At 39.9% G+C, this 12,791-nt stretch overlaps 1 protein-coding gene across 5 annotated transcripts in view; it reads right to left on the bottom strand.

Annotated features, from left to right (window-relative positions):
* Nucleotides 1-12,791, bottom strand: part of SPSB4 (splA/ryanodine receptor domain and SOCS box containing 4) — a 100,657-nt gene that overhangs the window by 66,574 nt on the left and 21,292 nt on the right. For all 5 annotated transcript variants that reach the window (XM_068954015.1, XM_068954012.1, XM_068954013.1 and 2 more), the window contains one exon: nucleotides 6,527-7,382. In XM_068954015.1, coding sequence (XP_068810116.1) covers nucleotides 6,527-7,220 — 694 coding nt within the window. In that variant the 5' untranslated portion in view covers nucleotides 7,221-7,382. The remainder of the gene's footprint in view (nucleotides 1-6,526; nucleotides 7,383-12,791) is intronic.

Here is a 12,791-nt window from a genome sequence, read left to right on the forward strand (position 1 = left end):
ACATTGACTTGTACTTCCTTAATGCAAATTCACAACAATCAAGAGTTGAGGCAAGAATTTGGCAAGCTGTAGTTTTCTTTAAAATTGCCACAATCACATGGAGACAGTGTTCCTAATTAGGGAGGCAGCATATCCCAACTAGACATTTCAGTCTCTGAGGCAGTAGCTGTATCGACTTGCATCGCACTTTTAAGAAAGCACGCAGGCTACAACAGGGAAAAAAATTGGAAGAGATATCAGAAGGCCTTTTTAAGCATGCAGAGGCGGCCAGCATTGACGCACATCTACAGATGTTTCTTCATGGCATTATTCAGAGTGCCCTGTGCTGACTTATGCACGTGAAACCGTTTGCACAAATCAGAACTTCCTCAAGAAATCATCCTGCTAGCACTCAGTTACAGGGAACAACATTTATTTCAATTATTTCTATAGTATTACACAATTACAACCTTTCTGCAGCCCTTGCTGTGTGTTCTCAGCCTGCGAAGCCATTAAATTCCAAATCTGGTAGCTGTAAGTTGCATTACCATATTCTGTATCTATGGGTCATGTTGTTAGTATTATAAAGAATGCACACGTTCATTTTTCTTCAATGCCCGTTCAAAGCAGGGCAGAACTGGACTCATAACACACACTTCTGAAACTCAAAATACTGACTATTCAATTGTCAGATTTATTTAAGGATCAGAAGAAGCCACTGCATTCAATTTACTCAGTGAGTAAGTCTTCCACCACATCACTTAGGTCCTCTTCCCAAGACTTCTTTTTAAAATGAAAGAGTACTAATTTATCAGCCATGATCTGCAAGATACATTTATATAGTGTTTCACTGTTCTCAGAGTAGCTTGTGAAGTTCTTGGAAGACTTGAAATCAGAACTTTCAAGGTCGTTCTTTTAAACCATACACACTGCTTGAATCCATGAGCAATTCAAAACGGTCAAAGAGACTTTTCAAAAAACTATCATTTCATATCGAATGCAACTCACATCTTGAACTTTGGCTTTAAAAAGATAGAAAAAGGAGGACTTTGTTCTTCATCACTAAGAATTACCAACATAAGTCTTATATTGGATTCAGATTAGTAGTTTTAGAAGAACAAACTTAAAAATGCAAAAGTCAACTATCCACACTCACATTAGGCTCGTGGCTCCCAGATCTTTCTGAGGACTGACAGTGGTCTGTGATCCAATTTTTCTTAGGACTGCCATGCAACCAAAGTGAACATTTATTTAAAAAAAAAAAAAGCCTATACAAAAGCAGATACACGTTTTCCTTTTTGAAATGCTGTGGACCTGTACTGGGACTTTCTGAACCACCTCTGAATTTTGAAACAACTGCTTAAATGCTCATATGGCCAAATACTGTAACTACCCAGGCCGAGAATGGAGGAAGGACTTCAGCTATCCTCACAACTCCTCTGCAGCCCTCTTCAGCACAGAGGCACAAACATCACTGCACTACAATCTACACAACTGGGTATTATCCCAGAATCCCAGTCCAGGTGGCAATACCCATGCACAGACAACCTACTGCTTCAACCCTCTACATTTATCCCCCTCCTTTCCTTTATCTTTAGTATTTTAGTCACCAACCATCCCTCCAATACCAGCAGTTCATCTGTGCCTCCCTCACTCACTTCCAACTCTCTATTCATTCTAAGCAAGCTATGACCCCTCCACAGGCATCTCAGAGGTCTTCCTCCCAGTAACCCCCACCTGAGACATCTCATTTTAACAGTGGTCACCCGAAGGCACCGACTCCCTTAGTGATCCCACCGCCTTCCAGCTTCAGGAACACCCCAAGAGGCCACAAACATCCCACGCTTGGGTTTCCAGCCTCCTTCTGCACCCGACAACAGTGTGAAAAAAGGCAAGCACAAATCAATCACTAATGAAACAGAATTAAAACAAAATTAATCATGTCTGCCTGCTCATTTGCTGGGCAACCAGCTTCATTTGTGACTTTTTTTTTTTTTTTAAACATTTAAAATTTTGATGGAAAAGACATTCTTGCATGGTCTGTTTCTCTTGAAATTAGGCTACTTCCAAAAAGATCTGGGATTTGCTGCTCTAGGAAATTGCCCATAAGAAAAGAAAAATTCTCAAAGTTTTCATTTTTTTCCTGCAATGGGAAACATATCACTATTTTGACAGCAAACTAGTTACTTCAACTGCCTGAATATAATCCTACACACATGTGGTTCAGCACTCTTTGGAAAGTTAGGATCTGACAACACCAATCCACTCCCAAAATTTAACCCAGGCTCAGACATCTCACTCAAAATAGTAAGACACCATCACTTGTTAAGAAATATGTTTCTATACAGAAACAGCTATGTTACAAGTTTAAACAACAAGAGACTTCTAGTTGTCCGCTCCCAGTTAAAAAAATGGCATGTGCTTTCTTCAGTTCAGCCAGGCTTGTTACAAAAGAGACAGTTTTTACTACATGGGAGTAACAGACTGTCAAAATAAAGGAAAATATTTGATATCCATTTAACTATAGAATTGATTACATATAATACAAATATATTTTTCTAGTCAAGTATACCATTCAGCAGGTACTAACTTTTCTTGCCAGCCAAGAAAAAGTGAAGCTGCCTCTAAAATTTCCAAGAAAAATAGGATAAAAAGTACACTGCATTGCTAAAGGTCAAATCAAAGATCCCTAAAAGCTTTCTTTTACATCATCTTTCTTTATTTGCCAGAAAAAAAAAACAAACGCAAACTAGTTACATTGCTCACCTCCCAATTTCCTTTTTATATCCAACGTTTGCAAATAGTTTGGAAACAAACGTGGAATTCCTCACCAAAGTCTCTAGAGAGCCTGTGATAACCAGTTACATTATGCTATCCAGGACTTTTCATAGTTCTGCTTCTAAAGTAAATAAATACAGACAATTCAAAGCCATTACAAATACTTTAGGTAAAATATTTTTAGACCTCTGATCACTTGTTCTGAGAAACATGTCAGATATCATTTTCTGTGTACCAGAGTCAGCCATCAGATTATACTTGTTTACAACTCCAAAATTATGCGATATGTACAAGCCAGCATTTTGCACTCCAGACTCACGTAGGCCAAAACAGGTACCAACAGCCTCTGCTGCCAGGGCCACGGCCACATGAGATGTTGCCATTACAGCAGGACGTGGCCAGCACAGCTTGCTGCAGCTCCCAGACTCTATGCGGTCTTGGCACCAGCGCAAGCAGCAGGGCAGGTGGAGCAATGGGCATCTCTCGAATACCATGGGGAGCTGCCAACCACCTGCCTTTTCCAACATCCCTAAAAAGATGCTTAGTCTACCCAGTCTTCTCATCTCCCTACATATTCCCTCTACCAAAGGGCAAAGCAATGATGAAAGCTGATGCTCTCCAGAAGTGAGCTAACAGAGTACAATTTCCTACTGCTGCCAGAGAGGAAAAGGTTTTTTTTCTATCATTTTTCGTGGAATACTCTAGGTATCAGTAGCAGCTGGAAGAACTACATTTTAACCCTATTATTCTAGGAGCAACATCCAGAGGAGAGAGGGCACCAGGGTCCTTGAAAGGGACCCGCAGCCTTATCCTTCCCTGACACTTCCACCTCAGTGATAATAAATGCACTTCCAAGTCCACATCGTATCTATACCTCTATGTCAGAAGTGCAAGTTCACTGCAGCTGCACAAGCCCATCATGTGATCCTTTCCTTTTTTGTTCTTGCAAACACTTTCATTCTTTGCTAGGCAACTGAAATACACAGGTCTTTAAATATTCAGAGGTCTTCTATTTAAACAGCAAGTATTGAAAACGCTAGAAACCCCTGCAGTCAAGGCTTCCATTTACTCTGTAAGACAGCACGTAAACAGCCAGCACAAGCTGCAATGTGCATTCCGAGCAGCAAAAAATCAATCGTTAAACAGCAAAGTTACAACTTGCTGTTTGACCACACAGTTTCAAGAACAGCTAAGTTTACTGCCATATCTACCAAAAGCGGCAATCAGCAGTATGAGATACTTCTGGGAAAAACTGAGACCTCCTAAGGTTTAAAACAAACAACCCACCCCACATAAATAAGTACATTTAAATGCCTTTAAATGTGTGAGTGCAACAGGCACCTATCACTTCCTCAACAACAATTCTGATTTTCACAAGAAAAAATAATTATAAAACATGTAAGATTAAGTGCTCTGAGCACGAACATAAGGAGTCGCATGACCAATCTTGTAGTGCTCTTCTGCCCTGATACAAGTCTTGCTAGCAGAGAAGATGAAGTGTTTGCTTTAGAGCACCAGACAGACAAGCTACTTTGGTTTCTAAATGCTGTTTTTGTTGCAGGACAGTAATCGATCAGTGAACATGTGATAACAAACGATGTGATCTCAGGTTGTCAAACTGCCTCGCAGCAAAGTGGATTTAAACTTCCTCTTCACATGAGTAGACCAGCCTAGGCCTATATAAAAGTTTAGTTTATAAGTTTACTCTTAGCTATAGATACACACTTAGAAATGACTATCCCGTCTTTCTTGGGAATAGCCTAGGAAGCTATCCTGTCTTTTTCAAAAAAAAAAAAAAAAAAAAAGAAAGAAAAAAAAATTACCCTTACCCCACAAGAAACTCAAAAAGAATTTTTCCCTCTTTGCCATTTCACCGACCACAGCTATCAGCTACCCTTCTCTGTTTATCCCCTTTCATCATGTAAATTCTATCAAACTCATTCACATCCTTTTCGTTTTAAAGCAGCCCAGTGAAGAGCCCAAAAGGGATGCAGAATTACTCCCTTTGTGGATGTGGTAGACCAAGCGGAGCTGTACTGTGCTCAGCTTGGTAGATACTCCCAGTATTCTGAAAATTGCTTCCACACAAAACTATTCCATTTCCAAAAGCATCTCTCCCCACGCCATCCTCCAAAAAAAGGAAACTGTTAGCACGCAACTCTTTGCAGTGTCTGAGTAAATGTCTAGTATAGTTTTGATCCTTGGCTATTCCCCCCTATGAAAGTACTCAAGAAGTTGCCATTTAACATTTGGCTCTAACAACCTTGCAAGGATGCTGCGGATAAAGTTTCCCTCCAGTGCCCAATATAGATGTTTATCAAAAGGTAATCTTAAACAGGGTCAAATTTTTAATTATGGTCTTACAGTGGCTAGTATGTCAGATGCACGGTTAAATGAACAGAGAATTAATTTTGATTATTTTCTCTTTATGAATAGAACTCAATCCTGTAAAGTCCCAAAACCAAGAAAAAATTTCATTCAGCCATCTATTTTGGTTAAAGTCATCTATTTGGTGCATGGTTCATTCAAGAGCTCAGCTGATACAGTATTAAGCAAGAACAAGGTTTCTCCCCCCGCCCCTTACCACCTTGTTCAGCCTTCTATGCCATAATTCACAGTGGGAGAGAAAGGAGGCCCCACGAAGCAGCTGCATCTTTCTTAATCTCTCAGCTCCATCGTATCTGGGTAGCCTAATTGTGCCAGCCATCAGAACAATTAACTCTCAGTTGGAATAATTAGAGCTCTTGGATAAAGACACGCTGGGAATTACAACTGGAAGCACTCCAGGGTCTTCGCAAGAGGGAAAATTAGGTCCAAACAGGCCCATTAAATCTGTCCCTTTCTAGACAGTAGCTGACTCTTGCAGAGCTGCTGGTCTGTCTCTGTACCTTGCTCCCCAGCTTGCCTATGGGAGTCCAGTTTAGGTTAAGTTCTCTGTTCAAACCTATTTACTTTTTTCGAACTGTTTGTATTGGGAAGACAAATGTAGAGTTCATGCCTGCACAGGACGTCATCTGAAGTTCAACATAATTACAAGCAGTAGACCCAGTGGGACTGTTCAGAGCTACTGAATCATCTCTCTGCTACACCATGCAGCACTCAGCTCTGGAAATATATTTGCAAAGATGCTTGAATTCATGCAGGACTAACAGGGTTCAGCTGTTCTTGGCTCTGTGATACAGCAAAGCAGGCCTACTGGGTCCAAGCTAGTCTGAGGAACAGAAAACCTGGGAACCTGATAGCCCAGATTCTTAGGGATTCACAACTGCCTCTAAGGATCCTGGAAAGATAACTGTGGAAAGAAAGCCTACTGGCCTGAATTCAAGTATGCTTACACACACCATCTTAGAGTTTCACTACTATGGGAAATTTTAATAAGAGCCACAAATCAAAGAAGGTTGAAAACCACAGATTTAAAACATATCCTCAAGTAAACAAAGAGTTTTGCTGTTAAATATATCCAAGAAGTTTCTCAAGATTTTTTTTCCACAGCCTGTTCACTTTCTTTGGATACAGATTTCTCGCCACTCTGCTTGCCAAAATAGAAAATTCTCAGAACAGAAAATATTTTGATACAATCCATACCATCATGATGGGACACAATGCATACAGTTTAGTTGGGGGCAGTAACTACAGGGATACAAGTTACCCACAGCGGACAGACCCCCCTCTAGCACACTTACTTCACAACAGGAAGACAAAGAAAATAAGTAATCCAACACGAGAAAAATTGAAAGATAGCATACTGAAAAAATTTGGTAACACTTACGGTCAAGTCCATTGATGTATCTCATTGTAATTTCACAGTGCCCCCAAACTGCACTGACTATGGGGTAAAGTTTTTTCCCTTTTAGTCCCCTGAAGGCCACTCCAAGATACTGTCCATCCACCATGAAGCTGAGCGTCCCTTCATCCATATCCAAAACTACCAGTAAGGAGTCTGGGAGTACAAAAGATTCATCTGGTTCCAAAAAGACAGGATACGTGACCCCAGGTTGGTTTTTACAATTGTGATAAAGTTTGTTGCGTCCCAGATCCCAGCCCCACGATTCACTATTGCTACCAACCAACGACGTGTATCCCACAGAGTGTAACGGTGCTTCGGCTGTTGAGACACCCACCACGGCATGAGTTCCTCGTTGCCTTGTGGGCCAGTGAATCTGCCAGACGTGTAGGCCTCTCGTGTAGCCAACTTTGCCCCGGATGCAATCTGTGCTTTGGGCAACTGGGTGTCTATGAAAAGTTAGTTTATCATCTTCCTTTACAAATATATTTAAAGATCGATCTTCATTGTTCCAGGCATGTTTATATTGGACCTCCAGCTTGGCAGGGGGCATATCCAATAACATGTCCAGTCGTGCAGGCTTGCAAAAATCTGGGCCTCTCAGCTCTCGTTTAACAGGTCTATAAGGGGGCTCCCTCACATCCACAGACTTTATGCTCCCTGAGATTTTCTGGCCCATTGCTTGGCTGCAGATTTACGAAGCAGAAAGAAAAGTTGACTTTGGCCCAGCGTTACCTCATGAAAGCACTTTTACACTGAGCCAGTGACTTGACAAGCTGACTGGATTTACTTCTCCTGTTTGGAGCTTTTTAGCAGCAAAGTTTTCAGAGAAAAAATGCTCCTGAAAGAAAGCAGAAAGTTTCCAATTAATTTAAGAAAGCCAATAGAAAACCCACAGTATATTTTAAAAGAACTTCTTGTGATCCCTAGTCGTTATTTTAAACGCCAAAAAACAGACAATTCACCACTTTTTGTTCAGTATCCTACAACACTAACCAGAGTGCCAGCAGGATACTCTGAGCCCACCAGCATTCAGAGTACAGACAGTAATTTCCTCCAATTCATAATAGGATACAGACATTCTCCACCTTCTGCCCTTCCACCCGTTTTGTCTAGCCAGGTCCAAAATGGTCTTGAAAAAAGGCATATGTTATTTGCCAGGAACGGGGATAAACTTAATGTTCAGCTGTAACTCCACTTTCGCTTACTCTTCAGTTTCATTTTCTTAGAAATATGCACTATGTCAGAACATTCTTTCATTTCTAGCTGTTCTCTCACCTGGACCCTTGCAACCCAGGCTTCAGCGTCCCCATTCTAATGTTATTAGAGCAAACAGATCCAACAGCAAAGGTCTGCAAAACGTAACTGCTTATTTTTAACATACCCTGTCCTTAAAAGGAAAAACAAAAATTCATTAAGCTTTAGTTTTTATGAAGGAGCTAAAAAAAAGGAGAAGGAATAAGAGGCATTGAAGGACAAACGAAGAATGGCAATTTCAGTTCTTTGGCAGACCCTTCTAATGGGGAACTCCTGTCAGAGCGTACATTCTTCAGACTACTGGACAGCAGGCTAATAATCCCATTCTCTATATTGCAGTATTAAGCTTGTAAGAAGGACTGGAACACAGTAACAGCAAGACACATTAAGGCGAATACGTAATTTTTAAGCGTATTATTCCTGAGCTTCTATGGATGAACATGGCAATTTAGCTGCAAGAGCTCAGAAGCCACCAGGAAGGCTGTGTATCAAAGACCCTCACAGCCTGGAAAAGTTATATTCATTCACTGTTTAAAGGTCAGCTAGAATGCAAAGGAAAGCAACGAACCTCTAGTAGAATTAAAGGAAAAAAAATGAAGACAAAGTCCTATAAACTTAAGTAGGTGATTGGCAGGGGATCAAATAAAGTATCCGCACCAGCAGACATATTTCTGTCTCCTAGCAGAAGCAGAGCCAAGTCCCGGAATGCTCCCATAGCTGAGACGACCCCATTCTGATTATTTACTGACAGAGTTTTGAAGTGTTTTAAAAAGTAGCAAAACCCACCAGACTCTCAAACGCTTGAAGAGACTATGTGACAGTTGTTTTTCATAAAGCTCCAAATAACTGGCAGGGACATAAATGCCTTGCAAAAAATGTCTTGCAAGACTTCACTTGGTGAGCCACAGACCCGGGGTCTTCTTTATGATAAGCTTCTACCCTGGATATACTGTCACGCTGCAAAAAATCACTTCTGAAAGAAGATAAGTAACAAGCAGGTAATGCCAATGGAAGGAGAAAATAAAAGGCTATGAGAAGAACATCTGTAGAATTTACAGTCTAACAAGCCATGTTTTAGAAGTAAAGGAATTCTTTTTATTATGTACAATGGTCAATACCATATAAATTTTTTCCACAGGTATTAAGTAATCTGTTACTGAAAATTTGTGTACACGCTTCAGTGTTGACCGATGTCTGCCAGGCACCTTGTCACATAGAGACAGCATACAAATACAGTCTTTAAGCTTAACTTGTACAGCATTTAAAATTTCTGTAAACTTGTGCTAATTTGTAAGCATGTAGTTAGTTTTCTCAAGAGTTAAGCTGCAGTGCAAAGAAAAGCATGCTGAAATACAGCCTCATTTCTTCCTAGCCTACTACAATAGGATATAGAAAACACGAAGCTGGCTTTACATCCATAATCCTTCATTAATTTGAAAGACACATGAATGTAGCAAAGTATGAAAAGTTCCCCTGTTTCCCAGAGAAATCTCAATTCTGACCACTTTGAAATGGGGTGCAAGAAAAAACAGAGAATAAATGAAACAGTGTTTGTGTTATATTGAAGCTTTCACTACAAGAAAAGTTAAAAAAAAAAAAAAACAAACCCATACGATGGTTAAGTCACAGTATAAAGATGCTATTTTCTGGTAGAAAGGCAGAGTGCATGCCCAGGCATGTTCATGTGTATATGCATGTGTAAAATAACTTTTTTGCACCTAATTTTAATCTTTAAAGTGAAATTTAAACAGGAGCCTCAAAACCCTCATATCATGCTTGCAGAAGGATTCAGAATGACTCACAGGAATTCCTTCTCACAGAAGGAGTACCACAGCTTGAAAATTACCCTATATGACATTAGCTTCAAAAAGCCTCCCTATCTTCCTTCCAAACCATATAACAAGAACTTGAAAGTTTACACAGTAGTTATATCTTACTTGATGCTTGCCATTTCTACTATTGCAGAAGCGCTTGCAACTGAAATGCTAATGCTATTTCAAAAGTATGATGGCAGATCTGGCCCACTGAAGCATGCACAATCCTTTAATCCACACTAATAAACTTAGGGAGATGAAATACTGACACTAAAATACACAGAAGGAGCAACAGGAGATGAATACCATCAGATAAACAATTTTTCCTAGGATATCACATAACTGATTAGGTAGTTCCTTTTTTAAAAGGCACTTGGTTACATGAACTTGAGAGAATGCAAACTGGGAAAACATCAGACGTTCAAAGGGAGCCCAGCGAATTCTGTATGAGATTTAGTTTTACATGCCTCTGAAAACTTCCTCTTTAAAGCACAAGACCATTGCCACATTGCTGTCAGTGTGCGGAGGGTAGATGGCTGGGGAACTCCTCAGTGCATCCTCATGTGTCACTTCTGGAGCACTTAAGCAGCTAAACTTGGCACAGAGGTTTACCTGGCAAACTACCAAGAGATTATAAGCAAAGTGACTTACTTGGCAAACCATAGACAAACGTTCTTTCTAATGCTCCCCAAATTGTAACGTAAACAAATTGCTAATAAATAGAGCCGTAATTTAGAAAAGTAAAATGCATCATTATAAGCACCTTGGTACAAGCATGGCCGGATCTTCACTCTGGGAGGCACTTAGTAAGTACTTCGGTTTGAACTGTATCTTACAGTGTTAGGTCAGAGAGAGAAAGCCCTTGTAATCTCATGCCTATGTATGGACATTTCCAAACAATTCAATGATATACTGCAGCATTTTACCAAAAAACTTTGTATGGACATAGGACTGAACAATAATGCAAAATCTTATAATTACTCGTGCATTAAAAATCATAAAACAGTTTCTAATTAGTGGTACAATTCAAAAGGTCCCTTTCACCAAATAATTTCTCCTACCAACTGTAACATGCTACTTTTAGTTCTGTATGTCTAGATAGCTGTTCTTCAGCTTTTACCAGAAAGCTAAATATAGCCATATTTATTTCATTCAAATATCAGTGAACAAAAAGTATTCAACATTTAATCATTTATACTACAGCAGTACCTGTATAATCTCTTACTAGCTGCGATCTAACAGCTCTGATCGGTGGTCATTTAGCTTAGCTCACATGAAAACTTCTTTATAGGAGGAGGTACTGAAGGGTGCAATGCACGCCTTCTACTTGCAACACATGCAATCTTAATGCCAGCTCCTGAGGGAGCAACTCATGCAGACAGTCCTCTTGCCAGCTCGCAACAGTCCCTTTCGTTGCTTGGAGGACCAACTTGTCTCAAAATAAAGATCATTACTCCCTTGTCTTGTCTGCATGCTGTCCACTCACACCAAACAGACAGCAGAGGCCACCTCCAAAGAGGAGCAACCAGGTGCTGCAGCAGAAACGATGCCTTGCCCTGTTGCCCCATCGGGAGCCGCTGTCAGAGGAGCGCAGTTCTCTGGGAGGACGCTGGGCTGCTACCTCCATCAACACACATCACCTCCCTGCTACCAAGGGCAACATCACACCTCCAACACAGAAGACAAGGAAACCTCTCTCATGTGTACCCCATTACTGTCCAGATCACCAGGCAGCTCCCCCTACACAAGCAGTACACACCAGGGCCGGTCAAGAAAGCCAAGCACGTTACTCATAATAGGAAAGGTGGTTTCTATCAATTTATCTGATAAAGGTACTCCAAATTGGCTTCCTGTCTGCAGCACTGGAAAGACTAAATCACATAGGATTAAGAAAAGCCGTGGATGGAGCTTAAAAGGACTGAAGAAGATTATTCCTTTCAAATTAGTTTTACTTGATCCATTTACAGAAATATTTGGTTATAAAACCTTCTCACCATCTCCTGAACTTACAGGAAGGAACTCATCAAAGCATAGCACGTGACTTTTTGTCATCTTATGCTACATAGTGAAACAGTTCATTACCTGTATCTTCTTGCAGTTAAAGTCATTAACAAGTATCAGGAACATCCTACATGGATGCATGAATGCTCTAAAGATTAAAGGAACTATGCATCTTCACTGTATAACTTTGCTTTAAATGTTTTCCCATGGTTTTGTTTCTCCAGTAATTTCAAACCACCACAGCATTTAGGAAATTAGAAGATGTTTCAGTACAGCTTATAATGGAGAAGTCATGAATATTAAGCTGTGTAGAGACTACAACTGAAACAGCAAATTGAATCAACAAATCAGTTATTCCTGGGATAAAGCTTATCTGGGGGTGGGGAGAAGTAGTGCTTTCATAGGAAGAGAAAAAGGAGTATGTCAGTACAGTCCTTTAGCAACTGGAAGCCTAAGGTTGAGAAGGCTGCTAGTTTCTGTAACCTAAGTTATTTCCGTCACATAGTTTCACATTCAGGCCACACTTTGTCAGGATATGATGATTGTATTAGAATACTGTACAAGAACAAGCCAAATCCAAAGAGGAAAAGCATGTCAGCTTCACTTAGCAGTGTCCCCATGCAGACTGCCAAAATATATAGGGAAGTTATTCACAATAAAAACAGAAATTATTAAAAAAAAGAAGGATTACCAAGATACCACTTCATTGTAATTAAATAGGGTGCTTTTTCTTTTTTTTAAAAACTCATTATATTGGCACCAGTAGACGGTAACTGATCAAAGAAATATGCTTTCTACAAACTATTTTCAGCATTTGTAGTTGCATTTCCCTTTAGATTACCATGAACTAGACATGCACAAAACTTGAAAATCACGTATGAGAAATGACACCACAGAAACGCAGTTCAAAACTACAGTAAGAACATGCTAAGACTAGGTTAATTCTACTAAATTGACACTTACTCAAAATAAGTGAAAAGCAGCCAGATGAGGCCAAGCTAACAGTACTGATTAATGAAATCATCTCTTGGAGGAAGCGAGGAAGGTGAATCCCTGTCTACAAGCATTCCAAATTTAGATTACAGGCATAATTATTATATTTATTATTACCTATAAACTATAATTATATTTTAAAAATTACACAATGATTCTCAGTCTTTTTGCTGTTGAGCCTAATT

This window comes from Struthio camelus, chromosome 9, assembly GCF_040807025.1.
Source record: "Struthio camelus isolate bStrCam1 chromosome 9, bStrCam1.hap1, whole genome shotgun sequence".
Classification (NCBI taxonomy): Eukaryota; Metazoa; Chordata; class Aves; order Struthioniformes; family Struthionidae; genus Struthio; species Struthio camelus.